Consider the following 25,122-nt stretch of genomic DNA (forward strand, 5'->3'; position numbering starts at 1 on the left):
CATGGCCCCTTCATCGCTCCTACATCGCCCCTACATCGCTCCTTCATCTCTCCTTCTTGAAATTTATATTACATTGTACTTTGATGGCCCCTACATCGCTCCTCCATCGCCCCTTCATCGCTCCTACATCGCCCCTACATCGCTCCTTCATCTCTCCTTCTTGATATTTATATTACATTGTACTTTGATGGCCCCTACATCGCTCCTCCATCGCCCCTACATCGCTCCTCCATGGCCCCTACATCGCTCCTTCATCTCTCCTTCTTGAAATTTATATTACATTGTACTTACTTTGATGGCCCTTACATCGCTCCTCCATCGCCCCTGCATCGCTCCTCCATCGCCCCTACATCGCTCCTCCATCGCCCCTACATCGCTCCTCCATGGCCCCTACATCGCTCCTCCATCCCCTTACATCGCTCCTTCATCTCTCCTTCTTGATATTTATATTACATTGTACTTTGATGGCCCCTACATCGCTCCTCCATCGCCCCTACATCGCTCCTCCATGGCCCCTACATTGCTCCTTCATCTCTCCTTCTTGAAATTTATATTACATTGTACTTACTTTGATGGCCCTTACATCGCTCCTCCATCGCCCCTTCATCGCTCCTCCATCGCCCCTACATCGCTCCTCCATGGCCCCTACATCGCTCCTCCATGGCCCCTACATCGCTCCTCCATCCCCTTACATCGCTCCTCCATCGCCCCTACATCGCTCCTATATCGCTCCTACATCGCCCCTACATCGCTCCTTCATCTCTCCTTCTTGAAATTTATATTACATTGTACTTACTTTGATGGCCCCTACATCGCTCCTCCATTGCCCCTATATCGCTCCTACATCGCCCCTACATCGCTCCTTCATCTTTCCTTCTTGAAATTTATATTACATTGTACTTACTTTGATGGCCCCTACATCGCTCCTCCATCGCCCCTTCATTGCTCCTCCATCGCCCCTACATCGCTCCTCCATCGCTCCTACATTGCCCCTACATCGCTCCTTCATCTCTCCAACATCTCTCCTTCTTGAAATTTATATTACATTGTACTTTGATGGCCCCTACATCGCTCCTCCATCGCCCCTTCATCGCTCCTACAACGCCCCTACATCGCCCCTATATCGCTCCTATATCGCCCCTACATCGCTCCTTCATCTCTCCTTCTTGAAATTTATATTACATTGTACTTACTTTGATGGCCCCTACATCGCTGCTCCATCGCCCCTACATCGCTCCTCCATCGCCCCTACATCGCTCCTCCATTGCCCCTACATCGCTCCTCCATCGCCCCTATATCGCTCCTACATCGCCCCTACATCGCTCCTTCATCTCTCCTTCTTGAAATTTATATTACATTGTACTTACTTTGATGGCCCCTACATCGCTCCTCCATCGCCCCTATATCGCTCCTACATCGCCCCTACATCGCTCCTTCATCTCTCCTTCTTGAAATTTATATTACATTGTACTTACTTTGATGGCCCCTACATCGCTCCTCCATCGCCCCTACATCGCTCCTCCATCGCCCCTACATCGCTCCTCCATTGCCCCTACATCGCTCCTCCATCGCCCCTATATCGCTCCTACATCGCCCCTACATCGCTCCTTCATCTCTCCTTCTTGAAATTTATATTACATTGTACTTACTTTGATGGCCCCTACATCGCTCCTCCATCGCTCCTTCATCTCTCCTTCTTGAAATTTATATTACATTGTACTTACTTTGATGGCCCCTACATCGCTCCTCCATCGCCCCTACATCGCTCCTACATTGCTCCTTCATCTCTCCTTCTTGAAATTTATATTACATTGTACTTTGATGGCCCCTACATCGCTCCTCCATCGCTCCTTCATCTCTCCTTCTTGAAATTTATATTACATTGTACATACTTTGATGGCCCCTACATCGCTCCTCCATCGCCCCTACATCGCTCCTTCATCTCTCCTTCTTGAAATTTATATTACATTGTACTTTGATGGCCCCTACATCGCTCCTCCATCGCCCCTTCATCGCTCCTTCATCGCCCCTACATTTTTCCTTCATCTCTCCTTCTTGAAATTTATATTACATTGTACTTTGATGGCCCCTACATCGCTCCTTCATCGCCCCTAAATCTCTCCTTCTTGAAATTTATATTACATTGTACTTACTTTGCTGGCCCATACATCGCTCCTTTTCCAAATTTATATTACATTCTACTTTGATGGCTCCTACATCGATCCTTTTCCAAATTTATATTACTTTGTACTTTGATGGCCCCTACATCGCTCCTTCTCCAAATTAGTATTACATTGCACTTTGATGGCCCCTACTTCGCCCCTTCATCGCCACTCCATTGCTCCTTCTCCAAATTTATATTACATTGCAACTTGATATCCCCTACATTTTTATTGTTCTACTACTGTTTTTAACTTAAAACACATAACCTTTACGGAACCCTCTCTTATTACATTTTAAAATAAAATACTTTTTTTAATTTATGTTGTTTTTTGTTGATTTTTCACAGATTATAATTTACGTTTACTTCAAAGTTTAGTTCCTAGCTGCTAGCAGCGGCCGACCCGACCCGACAATTAAACGAAGTGTACACTTCATAGACAAATAATACATCGATTTTTAGATTAATTTCTATGACCATAGACAACTTAATATTTTTCTTTTTGCTAATTTTACTTTGAATAAACATAATTTGTAAATAAAATAAAATTTACTGTTTTTCTTTTAAATATCTTGTGGACTTTAAATAACTATTATTTTTACATAATTAAATACCAAATTTCATATAATTGACTGGATCTCTCCTGCTTATAAAACATTAAATTTGTGGTTGATTTTGACGCAATACCCTAGTTGTAAAGTAGATATTCTAAATTAAATCCCTTAAAATCTAACCCCAAGAAGTGATTTAAATATACCTAACTAAAATAAATATTAACTACTTAACAAACCATTAAAATGGAAATTTGAAGAAGGAGCGATGTAGGGGTGATGGAGGAGCGATGTAGGGGCCATCAAGTTGCAATGTAATAAAAATTTGGAGATGGAGCAATGGAGGGGCGATGGAGGGGCGATGGAGAGGTGATTGAGTGGCAATGTAGGGGTCATCTAAGTGGAATGTAATATAAATTTGGAGGAGCAATGAAGGGGCGATGGAGGAGCGATGTAGGGGATGTAGGGGCCATAAAAGTACAATGTAATATAAATTTGGAGAAGGAGCTATGAAGGGGCGATGGAGGAGCGATGTAGGAGCGATGTAGGGGCGATGGGGGAGCGATGTAGGGGCCATCAAAGTACAATGTAATATAAATTTCAAGAAGGAGAGATGAAGGAGCGATGTAGGGGCGATGTAGGAGCGATATAGGGGCGATGTAGGAGCGATGTAGGGGCGATGGAGGAGCGATGTAGGGGCGATGGAGGAGCGATGTAGGGGCGATGGAGGAGCGATGTAGGGGCGATGTAGGAGCGATGAAGGGGCGATGGAGGAGCGATGTAGGGGCGATGTAGGAGCGATGAAGGGGCGATGGAGGAGCGATGTAGGGGCCATCAAAGTAAGTACAATGTAATATAAATTTCAAGAAGGAGAGATGAAGGAGCGATGTAGGGGCGATGTAGGAGCGATGAAGGGGCGATGGAGGAGCGATGTAGGGGCCATCAAAGTACAATGTAATATAAATTTCAAGAAGGAGAGATGAAGGAGCGATGTAGGGGCGATGTAGGGGCGATGTAGGAGCGATGTAGGGGCGATGGAGGAGCGATGTAGGGGCCATCAAAGTAAGTACAATGTAATATAAATTATAAGAAGGAGAGATGAAGGAGCGATGTAGGGGCGATGTAGGAGCGATGAAGGGGCGATGAAGGGGCGATGTAGGAGCGATGAAGGGGCGATGGAGGAGCAATGAAGGGGTGATGGAGGAGCGATGTAGGGGATGTAGGGGCCATAAAAGTACAATGTAATATAAATTTGGAGAAGGAGCGATGAAGGGGCGATGGAGGAGCGATGTAGGAGCGATGTAGGGGCGATGGAGGAGCGATGTAGGGGTCATCAAAGTACAATGTAATATAAATTTCAAGAAGGAGAGATGAAGGAGCGATGTAGGGGCGATGGAGGAGCGATGAAGGGGCGATGGAGGAGCGATGTAGGGGCCATCAAAGTACAATGTAATATAAATTTCAAGAAGGAGAGATGAAGGAGCGATGTAGGGGCGATGTAGGAGCGATGAAGGGGCGATGGAGGAGCGATGTAGGGGCGATGTAGGATCGATGTAGGGGCGATGTAGGAGCGATGAAGGGGCGATGGAGGAGCGATGTAGGGGCGATGTAGGAGCGATGAAGGGGCGATGGAGGAGCGATGTAGGGGCGATGTAGGAGCGATGAAGGGGCGATGGAGGAGCGATGTAGGGGCCATCAAAGTAAGTACAATGTAATATAAATTTCAAGAAGGAGAGATGAAGGAGCGATGTAGGGGCGATGTAGGAGCGATGTAGGGGCGATGGAGGAGCGATGTAGGGGTCATCAAAGTACAATGTAATATAAATTTCAAGAAGGAGAGATGAAGGAGCGATGTAGGGGCGATGTAGGAGCGATGAAGGGGCGATGGAGGAGCGATGTAGGGGCCATCAAAGTACAATGTAATATAAATTTCAAGAAGGAGAGATGAAGGAGCGATGTAGGAGCGATGAAGGGGCGATGAAGGAGCGATGTACGGGGCGATGGAGGAGCGATGTAGGGGCGATGGAGGAGCGATGAAGGGGCGATGGAGGAGCGATGTAGGGGCCATCAAAGTACAATGTAATGTAAATTTCAAGAAGGAGAGATGAAGGAGCGATGTAGGGGCGATGGAGGAGCGATGAAGGGGCGATGGAGGAGCGATGTAGGGGCCATCAAAGTACAATGTAATGTAAATTTCAAGAAGGAGAGATGAAGGAGCGATGTAGGAGCGATGAAGGGGCGATGGAGGAGCGATGTAGGGGCCATCAAAGTACCATGTAATAAAAATTTCAAGAAGGAGAGATGAAGGAGCGATGTAGGAGCGATGAAGGGGCGATGGAGGAGCGATGTAGGGGCCATCAAAGTACAATGTAGTATAAATTTCAAGATGGAGAGATGAAGGAGCGATGTAGGAGCGATGAAGGGGCGATGGAGGAGCGATGTAGGGGCCATCAAAGTAAGTACAATGTAATATAAATTTCAAGAAGGAGAGATGAAGGAGCGATGTAGGGGCCATCAAGGAACTCAGATATATATATAAAATCGTGAAGGGGCCATGAAGAGGCGATATTTTATTAAATAGCCCCTTGGGATAAGAGGACATATCATTACCTCTTTAGAAGGAGCGATTATGGAGCGATAAAGGATCATTTAATCGCCTCTTAGGGCAAGGGGCTATCAAATCGCTCCTTTCAAGGAGTCATAACATCGCCTCTTGTTATAAGGGGCTATTAAATCGCTCCTTTCAAGGAGCCAATACATCGCCCCTTGTCATAAGAGGCGATCAATTAAAATCATCGCCCCATATGGAGCGATGTCATGGAAAGGACTATACCCCTTTATTTCAGGTCAGGTTAGGTTGTATTTGGCTAGTGCACCGAAGTAATAAATCCCCCCCCCCTTAATTTCAATTTTAAAAAATAAATCACCAAATGTCTAATATATCTGTAAAAAAGCGTCGGCTGACAACACTAATAGAATAACGAAATGTTGAAATAAAAACACATTACTTGAATATTACTGAAATAGACAAAAATGACAACCAACATTAAGGATTAGGTTTATATTTAAAGATTGGTGAAAAGAATTTAAGAATTTGTAACTTTTCAGATGCAAGAAATTTAAACGGTGTTTTTACAATACAAAGAAAACTACCTAATGTCATTTAAAAAAAGATAAGTATAAATAGGACTGTTGCATACTTATGGCAAACTAAAGAAAATGGTCTTTAAGTTTAGGTATTTATTAATGCTTGTATATTTGTCAGTCTACTAATACCTATCTCTTAAATGACTTATTTATTCTCATTTTCGTGGTAATTTTATTAGGTTTTGATTATTGTCAGTTAAATAAAAAATATAGCGGAGTTTTAAATTATCTATAATAATTTGATAACTATAAATAAAAAACATTATAGAAATACCAAAAACTACCAGTACTCTATACTATACAAGATTACTATATAATTTTGTGTTACTGTCTGTCTATAATAAGCTATTAATATTGATTTTAACGTTTCAATAATGTCTCCTTTCTAAGAGAGGGGTAGGTTTCTGGTAAAATCCGTAAAGGTTATGTGTTATAAGTTAAAAACAGTAGTAGAACGACAAAAATTTATGTTAAATTTTTTAAAAAAATTTGTGTCTATAGTTCTTTTCAAGAAGAAATACACATATTTAGTGAATATTATCGTTCTAGTACTATTTTTAAGCCTTAAAACACACACCTTTGCAGATTCTACCAGAAACCTACCCTTCTCTTTATAAAAAAAACTTAAGTAATTTTTGTAGTTTTGATAAGTCATAGATATTTAAAGTTGCTCTCTCCTATTTCTCTCTTTTCATCCTGTGTCGTAGATTATTGAGAACAGATATAAGTAGAGAAAATGCATTACAAGGTTCTATACAAGGTTCAAGGCGTGGCTGCTGATATAATATCTATACTGCTAATGATAAAATGCTCTGCATAAATAAATGGCATAAAAACTGTTAGTCCCAACCAAATGGGCAAATAACCGACTTCCAAAAAGGATATTTTTGTGTCAAATTAGCAAGAAATAAAAAAATGGAGGACTAACATAGCGAAACCGGAAAAAGTATCAAAGAAAACATTTTGCAAAGATAACATCTACGGTAATATCATTGCAATAAATATTTTTTTTCAAAGTTGTTTGGGTTAGGTTCCACGAGACTACAAAAACCCTGATTTGTATATGCCTATGACCTAAATAATACTTAAAATGCTCTGTTCATAATCTTAATAAAACTAAACAAAAAGCTAAAACTTTTCTACAACTTTTGGCTTTTTTCAGCTTGCATGCACAAAAGCACATTTAGCAACCAAACTTGAAAAAAGTATTATTTCCTTTTCTTGGAATATCATTGGTTTAAAGCTAAGAACAGGGTTAATCTTTCTGAGAAACAAACTAAAGAAAATTTCTATTATTTTGCTCGGCAACATATACAGTAGACTATAAAAGTTTTAAAGATTTTTAATCAATATAATAGATTTGAAATCTGCATAAAATTTTAAGGATTTTTTATAAAATTCGTTTTTTATATAATTCTTTATTTAAAGGCGCAAATACGATTTAAGTTAATAAATTTTGACCAATAGGATAGCTGGATTGGAAACTACCTACGCTCTAATTGGTTGAATGATGTACGTCACTTAAGCTTCTCCAATCAGAGCGCAGATAGTTTTCAATCCACCAATCACAGATCTCAAAATTATTTAACTTAATTTGTATTTGCGCCTTAAAATAAAGAATTATATAAAAAACTAATTTTATAAAAAATCCTTAAAATTTTATGCAGATTTCAAATCTATTATATTGATTAAAAATCTTTAAAACTTTTATAGTCTAATATACAGGTACATCTGTACGGTAAGGTATAATGTTACTTTTATCGCATAGATTCGGTTATTTGGTATAATTCTAAAAGAAATTAACATCTCTTTAATAACATAAACTAGATGCAAAAGAATTTAGTGTAGAATAGAATAACTTTCTTTCTAGTCTCCAAAAGGAACATATTTTGGCTGCACTTTTTGTAATAAATATTATTTATTTGTCCATACGATAATTTACCAATTATCTGTATTTTCATAATTCTAGTTCCTATCCAAAGTTTATATATTGTTATTGGTTGTTTATATTTGAGTAAACAAGAGCTGTAAAATATTTACACAATTCAAAACCATTACTTAAAGATAGTACAGTCAAATATAATTTTTACAGCATTTTAGTTGCGAGGTAAATCTATGAGTATGTGGGAGTCTGTATTAAAGTTTTCCACATTTAGAATAAACCGCGAGAAAAATATAGGTATAGGAACTATCACGCACAGTAACTTCTTAAGCACTGAACCCCAACCCCTTTTCACCTCAATTTAAAAGAATTCAAAATAAGAGGGGGGTGGTAAGTTTTTTCTTTGTATGTTTATTATTTTAGGTCACATTGGTTACGTTATTTTGAGAAATGGGTAGCCCCGATAGGTTAGAGCTCCGCAGGCCTAGGTCCCACAGGTTTTAGGAAAAAACTAACACCTAATTGATTTCAATATAATTCAAATGTAAAGTCGATGGAAGTTAATAATGCAACTTGTGGGAAAGCACAAAAACTAACTAACAAAAATATTATTATGTACTTACATTTCGAACAATCGTTGCCACCGTATCCATTCTCACAAGTACACGTATCAGGTGCTGTACATTCTCCGCGGTCACACCTAAAGTACAAAAGGTTACAGTACAAATATGATAGTTTAAATACACTGTTGTGAAGTCGTGGCTTCTGTGTCGCTAGCAGGAATTGCTTACGAAGCATTTCACAGTGAGGATGGACTTTCATGATCTTAGTCTCATTGTGAAGGTTGTCATTGCCGGTCATACGATCGCACCCGGTTGCTGTTCTCAGGGCCTGGTTCTGGGCAATGTTAGATATAGAAAGAGAACCCCTCCTCAGTTTTCTTGAAAAAAATTTAAATAAGGGGGAATACTCTGTGATCCTTGATGAACTTTAAGGGGAACAACCTTCTTTTTCATAAAACCCTACTTTCCAATTAAAACCCATAAACCAAATTTCAAAATATTCTTAATACTTCTAAATTCAATAAAAATCCCATTTTTCTTGTTAAAAAAATATGAGGAGTTCTGTGCTTACTGGGGCACTTTGAGGGAAATGCATTTAATATTTGTAATGAACTTACTTTTGAGAGCAGACAGGTACACATGTACTTCCATTGAGGCTCCTCGTGTACCCTTCACAACATACATTCACTGTACGCTCTTTATTCAGCATCTAAATATATAAAGAATAGTTAGGTAAGTAGAGGAATTATGTACCACTTTTTGAAACCCAACCCAATAAATAAATTGCTAGGTAAAGGAATTTGAATTTTACGTATCTAATGTTATACCCATGGTGTAGAATGTGAAGTAACTTAAGTGGAACCACAACCATAACTGAAAAGCGGCCAACTACCATTAAAATCCTTTGGCTTTTTACGCAATATTAGAGGCAACTTTTGAGTTAGTTAAAAATCATTATACCTACCACTTCATAGTTGCTAAGATACCGGTGTAAAAAACTGTTTTTGACGCTCAATAAATGATTTTTCTTTAATAGGTATCAACTTTGTTTGTGTAATTTTGTGTTTAAGTAATAGGGTGTGTTTGTGTGTGTGTATGTATGTGTGTGTTTGTGTGTGTGTATGTGTGTTAGTGTAGAATGTAACAGGCAAAGTTTGAAAACTTAGAAAAATCCTATGCATCTTTAAAACAAACCAGCCTTTACCCTGTCCTAGACAAATCATAGATACATGTTGTTTGATTCAAGTCGTTTACACTTTCTGTAAATTTTGTTTTTCTTATTACGTGGTAAAAGAATCACATCCAATAACTAATGAAATCCATATTTTTTATTTACTTATTTTTGCGTTATTCGGTGATTTGTCAATCCTTGCTTGATGATACTTTCTTATTGTTGTTGCGTTGATTAAAACTCTCATACATTAGAATGATAAACAACAATTAAAGGAAGTAACGTTTTTGTGTCAGGGATGAAGGCGGTTTGTAAATTTAACTGGTAAACAATTTTTTATAAACACTTTTGCTTATTCATTAGATTAAAATGTTGGGTACTTTTAATTATTTTTGTTAGTTGATTAAAACAAGCAGTGTAAAAACTTTTCAACAAGTATTTTAATCTAAAAAGGGTTAATTTCATTTTCATAATTGGGGCCCGGGGTGCATTTGATTTATTAACCATTGTTTATCCCTTAAGATCCCTGCCTGCAATCAGATGTTCTTTACCAGAACTTGCTTATAATGATAATTATATCCAAGTCTAAGTGTCCATCTTTTCTCATCCCGTATTAATGGAGACTTGAGGCGTAGCTTAGGATTAAAGGGGCCCTTTTGAATTATGAAGGATATTAACAAAAACTTGAACAGAAGTATAAAGTTCTAAAAAGAAGAGATAATGTCAATTTCCTATCTTTCCAATATTTTACCAATTTTACATTTTACAATTTCAGCCAGGAAAAAGGGAACAGCTATAACGAATTTAAAACAGCCAAAAAGATTAAATAGCAGAATGGGTGGTGCTTTTCAGTAGTCAATTAATGAGAGATAGGTATGGTCAAATATTCGAACTTTAATAAAACTGGCTAAGAGTCAAAAGTTAAAAGAATTATTGAATATTGATTTTTATATTTCAAACACAAATATTTTTTTTTAGAAATCTACGGGCCACCTTTACACATTACATTTATCTTTTCCTTATTCCTGGTGGCTTTGAAAGTAATAGTTTAAGGGTAAGTTTTTTGAAAAGTATGTAAAATGTATGTACATTGTACATGTACAACTTTGTAAGTTTGAGAATATATTTAACACTCATGATCGTGGTATTATGCATTTTTCACATTAGATTATCCAATGACTACAATAGAAGAAATTTTACGTTTTTGTGTTTAGTAAGATCTCAAAAACCATAAGACAAATTAATCCAAATTGATAGCAAACATTCGAAAATATTATCCAAAAAAATATATATAACACCCCTCCGGCCCCCATAAATTCCTTACATATTGTAGTAAGCTTTTTTTGTCTTTAGTGAAGGATTTTGCCAACTACAATATATGGTCCTCTTTTATAGTGAAGCTTCTTATTGGTCGCGGGATGAATTTAGGCTATTCTCTGCCCTTCAATATCCCTTTGAACGCCTAAATGCTATTGACGTAGCCGCTAGTACAACAAAAAATAAGACAAATCAATAAGACAAAGCATTGGCCAAATGGATTTAAAAAAACATGTAACTTTTACTATTTTTGTAATATTTTATTAATAACGCAAAATCATTTTTTACTTATGCCATTTATTTGAAATTGTTCATTGTTTGCTTTTCAGCTGAACATTATACAAAGACAAATAAAGCAAGCCAACTTTTTTTTTATGTTTATTTTTGCAGGAAAGGAACCAAATTTTGAACATCAAACAGCAGGGATCCGCAACTGTCATTCAGGGCGATTAGCTGCAGCTGAAAATCTACGACTTGAGCATTAAAAAGTACACTAATAATAAAAAGGGATAAAAAATATTCTTTTTTTTTTGTATGTAACAAATGTCCATGTTTGCGGCTGGGGCAATCCTCCCCCTCCGATAAAAGATACCAAATTGCTATAGCCAAGCCCTAGGAAAAGTTTTCTAAAATATGAAAATATGAGTCAAATCAAGTAACTATCACATAGCAATGCATATCATCAAGTAAACCATACAATGGCTACGCTCCAAATAAATAAACAAAAAATTACCTCAGTTTTAATAACAGTTTTCATTTGAATCTTGTATCTGGAACATTTTGGAGGAATTGACCAACACCAAGTATAGGTACGTAGCTTGTAGGGTTGCTGACTTTGTACACTTACACTTTGTTGATACCTAGATAGTTCGATAATTAGGTATATGTTTAGATAGATAGATAGATTATCCAACACCAAGTATAGGTACGCAGCTTGTAGGTTTGCTGACTTTGTACACGTACACTTTGTTGATACCTAGATAGATAGATATTTTAAATTACAGGTAGAAAAATAGATATATAGGTAGGGATAAAAGAATGTTCACTGTAACGAGAATATTTTTAATCATATGTATGTTAAATTGTTCTTATCATCGAGAAAGAGAAATAACTGTTAAGACTCAAGTTTTAATTTTTGACAGTTATAACGATAAATCAATTAATATTAACTATTCTTTGGAACGTTGATTTAAGCGATTTATGTTTAAATAAGAACAGATTGATAAATTATAGTACCTGCTATACTAATAATTAAATGTTGATATTAATATATGTACAAACCTTATATAAACCTTATCTAATATTCACACAAATATTTAATTTCAAACATTTTAGCAAGTTTATAAAAAGTTAGCCAAATTGATAAGTAAAACACAAAAGTAAAGATTAGTTTAAGAAATAAAACGCTTTTCAGTTTTAATACAAACTTATGCCTTTTTGTTAAAAAAATTACGTCCAGTCCTTTCGCTTAAAATTATACAATATTGTAGAAATCAAGAAATAAACTGTCGTAACATACGGCGAAACTTTAAGGAGACTAAGGTTTTTTTTAGGTCCTATGGGTATGCAATTGACCATAATGAAAACCTTTAGAAGAGCATAACAGACGGACAGAAAAAACAAACTATTCTGCAAGTAATACATTTTTTTATTATCTTATCCTTAGAAATGGTACATATCATAGAGCAGAAGGCTTGGCATAATCTAAACATGGATGTCTGAACAAACTCTTAATATAAGTAGCTGTGCTACTTAGAATATTTGAAACACTTGTGAGTGCACATAATATACATCCAATATCGGAACGACATTTAACTAAATTTGATGGTTGTTACAATTCCAATACTTCTGCCCACTTTATCAGCTTATTTTCAAACATTCATTACCATATACACAGACAGAGGACATGTATTTCATAAAACAATAAATGTACAAGTACTAAAGTAGAGATGTATAATCCAGACAACTATCTGGATCAAGTGATGGGGACCTTAATCGTCTGCTAGCAAATTGCTTTCAGCCTTTTTTTTGTAGCGACTAGGTTGTATTAATATCTTTAAGCAATTAGCCAATATTTTAAGCTTCAATTGAAAGTCGGCACAGGGTCATCAACCCCTGGCTAGAGTTACATATAGTTCGTGCCCCCGCTTTTTAAAATTAGATTATCAAAAAACAGGGAAACAAATAATTTAATGCTGTACAGTATTAAGGTAATTATCGATTAGTCATTCGATGTCAAATTGAACATAAATTAAGAGTATAACTAGTTATTTCTATGTGCCGAAGCAAGATTTTTAAAAGTTTAAATACTATGAATATAAATATTAGCAATGGTTAGGTATATAATACATACATATGGATATATTGAAAAAGAGACAAATATGTCGTCAATTTAGCTTGCTAATATGGATCTCATTTATTAGTCAGTTCGTACATCTAAAGGAGGTGGATTGGGGGTATCGTTATTTTAGCCAGCTGAAAGTGAAAATCTGGTGCAACATCAAAGTAATAATATATCGATTATACTAATATGAATAAGGGAAGCAATTAAGAGCACTTTGACTTTAAAACGACATTTGACAATAAAAGAAGAGAAGTATATAAATTATGATATATTAATATCTCTTAACATTAGAAGCGTGCACAGAAATTCACCATGGGGGTGTGAAGACAATCGGGGGTGTAAAAGGGAAATAGGCATTAAAGATTCAAGTTTAATGGGAGTGTTGACACCCCCAACCACAACGCCACTGCTTTACATAAACTTACCATTACAAGAAGAAAATTATAGAAATAAATGTTTAGCTATGGTTAAAAAATTAAGTTTAACTACTTACGTTTCGCGCTTCGTACATATATTGCTTCCAACCAATGGGGGCAGGAGACTGTGATCATGTGACTGTATGACGTCATCACTTCTTGGCCAATCAGAATTAGTCCTATGCACCCACAATATTTGATCTTCAGAATCTGTGGCAATTGCTGGCAATATTAGATAACTATATGATAAGGCTATTGCCAAAAGGCAATATTGCCTTATTTTGTTCATTTTCAAATATCACAAATTCACTATAACATAAATATCATGAAAATTACTTTGAATTTTGAAAAATGTTCTTATATTGGAAGAATCACTTTTGTGACAAATTCAATATTGACACAAGCTAAATTATTTACCAAGAGTCCTCTTTTCCTTTTTTCTTCACAATATTGTTGTGTTGTGTATCAATTCATCCAACCTTTCAATCAGGCTCGGTAAACAATTTCAGTCGGGACGGGAGAAAGGGAAAGTAAACAATTTTGGCGGGAGATATGCCGGGGTGGTGGTGGGGATGGGTGGAAGAAGGTTAGCACAAGAAAACAGACAAAATACACAAAAGATTATACTAACATCTTTTCAGATTATGTTTTCTTTCAGGTCTGTGGAATTTATCATTTTTTGGTTGGATATTATTTCCATGTTTTGAAATATCATACAAACACTTCTTTTCGTTTCTATGAAATTATACATTTATTTATATTTTATATCGTATTTTAAAAACATACACTTGGTCAATTCTAAAATAAATAAAATAAAATTATAGCTAATTTAACAAAGCATGTAAAAATTTAAGGATTCATTCTGCACACATTTAATATAATATTTAATTTACAGACAAAAGATAAGTTGTAGATTAGCTTTACTACCTAATAAAAAAATTATTAGTATTTTAAAGGGGGGGGGGGCGAAAGTGACACTTTTTGAAACCAAAACTAAAAGTCAAAGGAACTCAACTAAAAAAAGTGTTACAGGTCTGACATTTTGCATGGCAGTTGCTTTATTGGGGTACAATATGGAACTGTGAAAAAACGGCGGCGCAACCGCCGAAAACCGCCGATAAAAGGCAACAAAAATTACGGCGGGAAACGGCGGTTTTCGGCGGTTGCGCCGCCGTTTCTTCACAGTTCCATATTGTACCCCTATAAAGCAACTGCCATGCAAAATCTCATACCTGTAACCCTTTTTTTTAGTTCAGTTCCTTTGTTGACTCTTAGTTTTGGTTTCAAAAAGTGTCACTTTCGCCCCCCCCCCTTTTTTAACATATATAGATGCTTCGCCTCTAGCATGTACGATAGATTGTAAGAATGAGTAGTACTCGAAAAAAACATAAAACAACCCCAAAAACATTCATAAAGCTTTCAATAAAAACATAAACCGATCAGACCAACAATTTCCGAGATCTTTAGATTCAAACAAAAAATTACTTCTATGGGTATAATAAAAAATGGTGATGATTAATACGTACAGACAAAAATACATATAAATGTAGATTGTAGTAATTTCTTATTTAAAAATATAGTTTATAGCATTACGGACAAGTAATATATAGATAAGCTTCACTCCCTATTCATCATAATATATAAATGTATTATTATTCCCCTTTTTCTTGTGAGCAGCCCTCAGCAGCCTGATGAAGTGAGGAAGTTTGAATCAATTATATCTGTATAAGATTTATTAACTCTTCTCACCAGGAATACAAATTACAAATCAGGATTCATTGCACCAAACATCAAGTCATTCCATCTCACAACTTGTGCAAAATTTCATTTTTTTTCTGGTAATTTTCATACAAATCACATTTTTTCACTTTTTTTTTATTAATTCACATTCTCAGTTTTCACTTTAATATTGAAATTCTTTAAAATTCACAACAACAAAAAATCTTCGAATTTTTCAATGAGAATGTAAAATGTTGCAAAGGTTGCAAAGACCTTGTAGGTGCCAAGAAGAGTATTCAATCCATCCAAGCTCGCCTCATTAGTTTCTCTTGGCCCACAAACACTTTTGAGTCTTCCTTACCTACTGATCATACGTACAGGGCGTCACTTTTATATATTAAAAAACCCGTAAAATATCATTTTCATCAAACAAACAAAAAATCTAAAAAAAGTAAATTTGCAAATTCAAATATTTAACATCAAATTAGTTTTTGGCTTCTTTCTTAGAACTACCTAAGTATTTTTAAATAATATGTATTTTTGTCAAATTTGATACATGACATTCCTCTTTAAAGTTTGCTTTTCATAACATATTTGAGTAAAAGAAATATGTAGATTTTATATGAATTTTTAATAAAAGATATTAGAGTATGGCAAGTATTTAATTTTCTAACATTCAAATATTAGGTAAAATAATTTATGCTCAATAGTTGGACTTAGTTTGTTTTATTTTCATGGATTAATTGATGGTTGCACATCCTTGATTTAATGAACATCATTAATGTGTGATACCCCTAGGCCCCAGAGGGATTAGTACTCCCACCTGGCAACAGATTCAAACAATCATTATTCATACCATTCTAACCACTTCCTGTGGTCTTATTAATCCCTGTGTTACAGTACACTACAGTACGTTCAAAGCTACAATTGTGGTGTGATTATATTGTAAGAATTGCAACTAATCATTATTCATACAATTCTACCACAATCACACACTTATTATTGATACGCATTCATACATTTTAACAAAAATAAATCAAAAACATTAACCATGAAATATGTTGGTTAAGATTAACTTCAATGTAAAACTATACATAGAAATTGAAAGATGTTTACTGTACATGGATAAAAAGAGGTATAAACCCCAATCGAATGACAAGAAATGCTATTTTTTAGTCTAATGTCATATCCATCCTAAGGTTTATAGTTTGAAGCTTAAGGATTCAATAAATACTGAACCGATTGAGTTCTCCCTTTTAAGGAAGCTTTATATAGGTTGCAGGCTGGTCTTAGGCTATTTTTCTGACCCCCTTCTTACCCCTTAGAATGAAGAGCAACTAGGGCACAGCCACTAGAATTATGTAAAGCAGTTAGCTTTTTTGTCTGTAGCGGAGGATCTCGCTAACCGCAGAACCGACGTGGGTCTTCTTTTTAGTGAAGTTTTATAATTCCAGGGAAGGTTTAAAACTATTATGGGGGAGGGTATGTCCTTTGTCTACCCCCTACGGAAAATCACACCTAGAACAAAATTAGGGGTGTAGCCGCTATTGTTATATAAATTAGATAAAAACAGCCAAGGCAAAAATTACCTCTCACAATCTTTGAATATTTGCTGTATTGTTGGAATGTGATCATTATTAGAGTCAATCCTTCTATCTATTTCCCTAACCTATCATATTCATATGTAGAAAATGATACATAGAATTTACTTTTTACAGAATAAAAGATTTTAGTAAATATTTTGAATTGTTTCAATAAATAGGTATTTAAGTTAGGAGAGTTGAGAAATAGGGCAGACAGCTAATTGTAGAGAAACTACGATAAGAAAAAAAAGTATCACTCAACATCCTCAAGATATGCCTAAAGTAGTAAGAATTCAAAGAGCAGAATAAGATTACAAAAGAAGCCAGCATTTACTGAAATTCTACAGTCTCTACAAAAGTTGCAATTTTTAAACTTCAAATTATCAAAACAATTGACAGTGTTTAAAATATAATAATTATAATACACTTGTTTTTAAGATTCTAAATAACATTGAAAAACATAACAGTGTTCTTTTCTATCTAATATTAAAAAGCTTTAAATGATTTTATTGTGCTGCATATTAACAAAATCGATTTAGTTTATATTAAATTTCTCGTAAACTTTTGAGCTTGAAAAAAATAGAACGTAAAACTTTCAGTGAAAATTTCTGAATACTTCTCTTTGTGAATATAGAGAAATATTCCAAAAATCCATGAATATCCTAAACCCAATACTTCCTGTTCTTTATTTCATTTTCATATCAAGGACAAGAAAATTTCAACACTTCATTTTTAAACTTAAAATTTTCTTGAGAGAAATTTCATAAAAGAACGTTTTTGGTTGAATCATTTTATTATCAGAGTTGGCATATTGAACAAATTATCAAGTAAGTCAATGAAAAATAAGCTGAATAAGAAAGCATCTATAATACAAAGTAGAACGATGTCTGTCTGTCTGTTTGTTTGTACCGAAGGATCTCGCTAACCGCTGAACCGATCGGGTTCTGCTTTACAGGGTTGATTGATTGATTAGCCATAGTCTCTTAGGGTTTGGACCTAAGTAGTCATGGAGTAGGCTGAGACACTTTTGTATAGCAACTAGTGCTATCAAGCTCCACGTTCAAGCACATTATGACTTGACCCGCTATCTCATGAGAGCTACTCATTGTTACCTCACCCACGCCGAGTATGGCAGGTGTCCCAAATTAAGTCACCGTAACGAATGACCCTCTCCGCAGAGGAGCTTGGGATAAGGGTAGTACTGATATTATGTACTTGACTATTAAGTATCCAAACTTACTCAATAATCCCCTTCTTACACAACCAGGGGAAGTTGCGTGAATGTATTCAACTGATAAATTCGAGTTTCCACATGGGGACTAGAACTTGAACTCTCATCACCGTAACTCAGTGCGCTACCACTGAGCTACGACGCCCCTCTTTACAGGGTAGCTTCTCATAGGTCCCGGGAAGGTTTATAACTATTTCCTTGAGGGGTGGGACACCCCCAACCCCCCAAAAAAAATTAAAAAAAAAATGTGAATATAACAATGCTGCGAATTTTAAGGATACCTCTAAATGGAATTTTCTTTCCTGTTTAATGGTTTTCTAAATTGTTGAATGTTATCCAGGTAGAGAGGGGACTTTGGACTGTAAATTACACTGGTAAACAAAGATTTTAGTTATCTTATTCGTTAGATAAAAAATTGGGTTGTCTAATTAAACTGTGATTGGTTAGATCAAAACTAGTAGTGTTCAAACTTTTTAACTGATAATTAAAATCTACATACAGTATTTTTTTTATCATCAAAAAATTAACTCTAAAAACCCATCTCTATAAATTAAATATACCGAGAGACAGACTTCCTACTACTTTTAGATAAGGATATATTAATGTTTAAAAATATTCAATAATTAATATTAGATTGTAAATATAAAATAAGTATTATTTACCCATTAAGACTTGGATGACAACATCAAAAACGTTGAAGGAGGGGGGGGGGGGGATAAAAAGAGAGGGGTAGGTTTCTGGTAATATCCGTAAAGGTTATGTGTTTTAAGTAAGTATAAGTAAACAGTTGTAGAACGATAAAAATTTATATTAACTTTGAAAAAATTTTTTTTGTCTACCTATAGTTCTTTTCAATAAGAAATACACATATTTAGTGAATATTATCGTTCTACTACTATTTCTAAGCCTTAAAACACACACCTTTACGGATTCTACCAGAAACCTACCCCTCTCTTTATAAATCCCCCCCCCCCCAAATAAAAAGGGGACTGAAAAAATAAAGGACTTGGTTGCTATATGGCTATATGGCAGTTATGTAAGACAACTCTTTGTCAAGCCTCTGTGTGATATAAATATGATTTGGCAAAGGGGATAATGGCTTGGGGCAATTTCTTTAGTCATCTGTTTAGTTATGAATTACAGTTCAGTGTACTTCTAGTAAATATCAGGTTAACTACTGTTATAGTATTTCTAAACATTATTCTAGACACAATATTGATATTAAGCATATCCACCAATACAGTACTATAAGAAATGAATTATTCATGTTTGTCTGTGTGTGTGTGTGTGTGTGTGTGTGTGTGAATGTGAGTGTGTGTATGTGTGTAAAAGTTGTATAATAAAATCATATGGGCGGTAATAGTGTAAATGTAATACTTAAGACTTTTACAAATACAACAAATATATTAATTATAATCTTTAAAAGCAAAGCTCATAAATGATAATGGTATATCTGTGCTTGGAGACGATATACAAAATTATCCCTTCTGTAGATTATGTTGGTGGAAGAGTTAAGGTACTAAAGATTTGTAACTATCAATCAATATTTAGTCCAAGTGCCCAAAGTTTTTGAGCCAACAAATGAGAAAGTGTTTTGTAAAACATTGGGTAATTTACAGTCAAATGTCGCCTCTCTCTCTCTCCCCCCCCCCCCCACTCCTAATAACAAGAAACAATAGTAATTATCTTAAAACTAGTTTTCTATTGATCTTTGAAAAATGTAATTTTACATTATTATTTTTAAAGAGTCGATCAAATATTTAGTTTGGCTAACATTATCTTTTACAATTTTGTATGGAAATTAATATTCTACATGGTTTAATGTACTAACTATATATAATCACTGTAAAAAAAAAGGAAGAAACTTATATTCCAAAAAAAATATCAGAACAAGGTACAATGTGTGGTTTTACAAAGATAGAAAGGCAGATAAAAAAGTTCTAATAAAAATCAATTAATTGTAGCTTAAGATATTTGTGGTAAGGGTCTGCAAAAAATGTTTAGCTAGATTAAGCTTGGTAAAGTTTAATTCAAATTTAAAATCGCATTTTTTTTTTTGAAAAACAATTTTCTACATGTCTCGTTTTTTTTTATTTTATAGAATTTTTATAGCTTTTCATTAATATGATTAATAAATTGAGGTTGAATTTTGTATCATTACTTAATTTTACATGGTTTGTCACATAAAAACTTTACTGTTAAATACAAAAAGTTTAAAATTAAAAGACAGCTATATGGCACCCTTAAATAAAATTGTTAATATAAAAAGTAGCATGACTAGAATAGTTTTTTAAACGAGTATAAAATGGAGGTTCTATTTAGGATCTTAAACAAGTAATAGGCGATAAGAAATTATTTTACTAATTTCCATGATAATTATCTACCGCAAAAAGCCCGCAGAGTAAGGTCCCCCAGCAGGGTTAAGGCTTGAAAAAAAAATCAACCCCCCTTGTTATTAATTTATGAAAACTGAAGGAACTCATTCAAAACAATAATTTCATTCAAAGAAATTGTTCCAGCCTATATATTCATGCGTCGGACATTTTTTGTAAAGTCCTAACAATAACAACCTAAACATTTATTCCTAATTTGATAATTTGATATATGTTCTATCCATTTCCTATTGTATGTTTAGCATATATTAGATCATTAAATAGATAAATGACAATAAAATAGATTTTTTTGAGCTATACAGGTAAAATAGGTCAAAATTAAAAATAAAATACATAACAAATCAATATTTGAAAAGACCTATTATTAATGGCTAAGAAAAAATAATAGTCAGAAATTAAATTTTAACGTTGGTGAAGCTGCAATATAAGTTTGTTCTACATCTTTATAAAAGTAACAGGATATCTACCTGTAGCTTAAAATCTCGCTAAAAGCTGGAAATCCCCTATGGAAAAATACCCCATCAAAACTTTTTAAGCTTTAAAACTTAAATGGAAAGGAAAGGTACACTTGCTCAGGTGCCTCTAGGGGCGTAGCCGCTAGTTATGTCTAAAGTAATGTTTTAATTAAAGTGGGCCCTGTACGATGCCTTATTAACAAACATTCACTATTGTATTCTCATCACTTTACATTCACTCTTGTCTGTTTATTTACAATCAATGTCATGATTACCTAACATTTTTTTCCATTTTCATTTACACATTTTTTCTGAAATAAAAAAAAGTTTAAACGCCTTAACAGTGGTAACTCCTAGCGGGTGAAAATTGAACTTGAAATTTTCAAATCTAATTTTCTCAAAAAGACCCCGCTGAAATATTTTGGTTTTACCTGGAATCATCATAGTTTTATGTCTAATTTCATCATATATAGGTCCCAGAGCTCGGCACTTACTTTTGTCTTGATTCAATTGTAGCCTGGCGTGCGTTAGATGCATTGAAAAAATATTTGTTATACATTACAGCATAATCAAATTAATAATCTAAGTACTACCTCTCGATCTATGTACATCTAAATTCTTATCCAAAGATTCATTCAATTGATATTAAATATTAATTAATGTCCCTAAAAAATGCTTTTCTTAGGTAAGCGGAATTTAAGACGAGGCTACCAAGAAAATGAAGTTTTATTTCATGCATATTTAAGACTTATCTACCGAACCGTTTATTTCGTTATTATGCTTATATATTATTTCATTCAGTTCTTAACCTATTGTAAAAATTCTAGTGGGGCGTGAAAAAAAGTAATTTATTTTACATTTATCAAAGGATTGTTCATTAGGTTGCTTTGGAATATAATAATTGTTACATATAAAATTGGGGTGATGGTTTCGCCCTTAGCCAATAGAGGCTTAATAAGAGAACCTAGCCTAAAGCCTATCATAAAAGAATGGTCGAATCAGCCCAGGAATGAGGTATAGCCAACACGGGAAATAAATCTAAAATAATATTTGGGGTTGCGGATAACAAGATTGTCAATTCTACAACGTGTTGCTCTCCCAGCGACAGCTGAAAATCGCGTATAGGTTTCGTGATTTCCCCCCCCCCCCCCCCGAATCAATTTCGTTGTTGGTATAAGCTAGAATCAGTCATTCCCTAAATCTGGTGTTTCAAACTAAAAAAAAACTTACTATTTTATAATATAGATAAATATAGAAAAGCTAAATTAAATTTTTATTTAAAAATTCCATTGAGTAGGACTTTATAAATAATAAATAAACTTTATGCAATAATACATTAACATTATTGTAATTTTATCGGACTTTCATACAATATAACTAAATTAAACTAATTTAATTAATTAAGTTAATATTTAAAAACAAGGATTACAGCATGCATTTCAGACTAAAGTGTGGTTTATTACTAAAGTATTGGCCTAACAGACAGTTGGACAATATAAGTTATAAAGAAGATACATTTAGGGAAAGTTTTAAGCGCTGTTCTTCCAATAGCTTTGTAAAATTATTAATTTGTCATTAAATTTTATAAATATCTCGTTAGATTTTTATTATAAAAAAGTTTTCTGTTCTTTTGTTGTCCTATGGACGTAATTGTTGTATTTGTTAGATAGAATAAAAAGGAATCATTACAAAAAATATGCTATTTTACTTGATAGATTACTTTATTTAACTAACCTACACGATACCACTTTAACTCACAGTTGTGTACATTTACCAATTTTGCTAGACTTCCATACTGAGTAGGTACTAAATATTTAAAACATGTAACTTGTTGTAATTTGTGGTAATGCATTTTTCCCCATTCAATAACAGTTATCTTTGTAGTATAATTTGACATAATGATATTATCTAAACAAAATATACTTGGATTTGTGGAAATTCAAAACCTAGCATAGTAGCTCTATTTTGCTATATTAAGAATGTTCTAAGTATTAGCAGGGAGTAAGGGAGGGGACAATGGATCGAATATTCAATTTTTAGGAGTCTCAGACTTTGGGGACTGGCTTAAAGGGAATGTGCAAGAATTTAGCAGTTTCTGACTGAGTTTGGGGACTTGCGCATAGAATGCCGCTACTCGTTATGTATGTTTTGAATATTGCAGACCGGGAGAAGGGATAAGGGAAGTGGGGGGAAGGGAAATAAACACTCGTTGTGTTAGTTTGAAATGTAGCAGACGGGGAGAAGGGAGAAGGGAGGTGGGGGCAAGGGGCAAGTGAAATAAACAGAATAAAAAGGGGCAGTCATATTCTTGCTAGCAGCTGGCCGGGTCCAATAATCTTTTAATATAAAAATCACACCAAAAAAACTCAATATATTTCATGAAAACAAGTTGTGATTTCACTTTACATGACGCTATGGAAATCTATTATTCAATTAACAATCCCTTTATAATTTCCTACAAATTTATTGGATTAAACTGGATTTCATGCCCTTTCTTTGATAACTCTTATGATGAATTAATTGCCCATTGTCCCCTCCCTTACTCCCTGAAGTATTAGAGTCAAGAACAAAAACTATTTTACCTTCACCGGCTAGAATCAGTTAGTATTTCATTAGAATCAAACAAGTTTTATATCATAAAAGAAAGCTATATTTTCCATTTATTTTAATCCTTATTTAATAAATATTTTATAAGAAATAGTATTTTAATTATTATAAAGTAGCATTACATAGAAACAATTATAATTTAAACTTATCAAAATTAAATTCAATTGCGTCACTCCTATTGAAAAACTGAACTATGATTATTTCATATATTTTCAGTTAGTGTGCATATATTTCTAATAAATATTTTTTTCGTAATATGATAAACTTTAAGGATCTTCAACAAAATTTTTTTGAACATTTATAGCTAGAATACATACTTTTAAGAGCTGGAATTTTAAGAAAAAGAAATTGAATATATTTTAATTTCATTACTATAGTCATCTCCTTTCATTAATATATCGCAAAAGTGTTTTAAATCGATTAGATTGTTCTTACAGGGCTGTTTTTCTAATAGTCCTTGGATGTTTGAGTTTATTTCTAGTAATTAGAAGAATGGAAATCCTAATACCTATCCTTTGAATTAGAAACCAATTGAGGCTTGCAAAGAGTGAAGATGTTTTCATTGCTACTTTAATATATTTACATTTTTGTAGAAGTGTTTTATTTTGAAATTTGAGAGCTACATTTATCAGTCTGAAATATCCACAAAAATTTGTTTTTTTATTTATTCTAAATTTTAATGCGATTCAAAGAGGTTTATAACTTATTAGCTAAAAAATGTATTCCATTTAATTGTAAATAAAACTTTTAAAATTTCAACTCAACCCTAGATAGAATTATGGAAAAAATAAATGAATACACGTGAGACTGATATCCTAAAACTTTTCAATCAACTAAATGCAAATTTCTTAATGTTTATCAACTATGTTTAAAATAAACTTTGATATCAATAACTGCAATTAATCCATAACAAAATTATGAAACTCTTAAAAAAATAAGCTTGTAGTATAAATTGTATAAAAAGCTTAGGAGTCATATTTAAAAAAAAAGATAAAGAAGGTATTAGATTGCAAGCTAGTGTACAGAGGAAACTATCTGTATATCTCTAAACAATACATATTAAGTAGGGTTGGAATACATTATTTATTTTTGATTATTCTATATATATTTCTCTTTAACCAGTCTGACTTTTTCTAGACTTTTTGAGTTAATTAAATTGATGTTTTTGTTTAAACCATCATAGGTCAAAATTTACCTATATTCATTCCTTAATGGAAAATAAAATTAAAAGAATCAACCCTAATGTAGGAAAGAGAGAATTGGTGTTTGCCTACACAAATCTTGTGGCAATATTGGGTCATGTAATACAAGAGAGTCTAATATCCTGGACACAGAGAGATAGTGATACAAAGTTTACTAATATTAGACCATGTAATACAAGAGAGTCTAATATCCTGGACATAGAGAGATAGTGATACAAAGTTTACTAATATTAGACCATGTAATACAAGAGAGTCTAATATCCTGGACACAGAGAGATAGTGATACAAAGTTTACTAATATTAGACCATGTAATACAAGAGTCTAATATCATGGACACAGAGAGATAGTGATACAAAGTTTACTAATATTAGACCATGTA

The 25,122-nt window shown here is 34.0% G+C and overlaps 1 protein-coding gene across 2 annotated transcripts in view; it reads right to left on the reverse strand.

Annotated features, from left to right (window-relative positions):
- The window catches only part of LOC145329630 (uncharacterized), a 115,289-nt gene extending 101,027 nt beyond the window's left edge, over positions 1–14,262 (reverse strand). For both annotated transcript variants that reach the window (XM_080173948.1, XM_080173947.1), the window contains exons 1-4: positions 13,630–14,262; positions 11,526–11,652; positions 8,922–9,013; positions 8,365–8,441 (exon numbers count right to left, since the gene is read on the reverse strand). In XM_080173948.1, coding sequence (XP_080030074.1) covers positions 8,365–8,441; positions 8,922–9,013; positions 11,526–11,652; positions 13,630–13,841 — 508 coding nt within the window. In that variant the 5' untranslated portion in view covers positions 13,842–14,262. The remainder of the gene's footprint in view (positions 1–8,364; positions 8,442–8,921; positions 9,014–11,525; positions 11,653–13,629) is intronic.
- Between the last annotated feature and the right edge of the window lie 10,860 nt (positions 14,263–25,122).

This window comes from Acartia tonsa, chromosome 10 (genome assembly GCF_053477335.1).
Source record: "Acartia tonsa isolate MP-2025a chromosome 10, ASM5347733v1, whole genome shotgun sequence".
NCBI lineage: Eukaryota > Metazoa > Arthropoda > Copepoda > Calanoida > Acartiidae > Acartia > Acartia tonsa.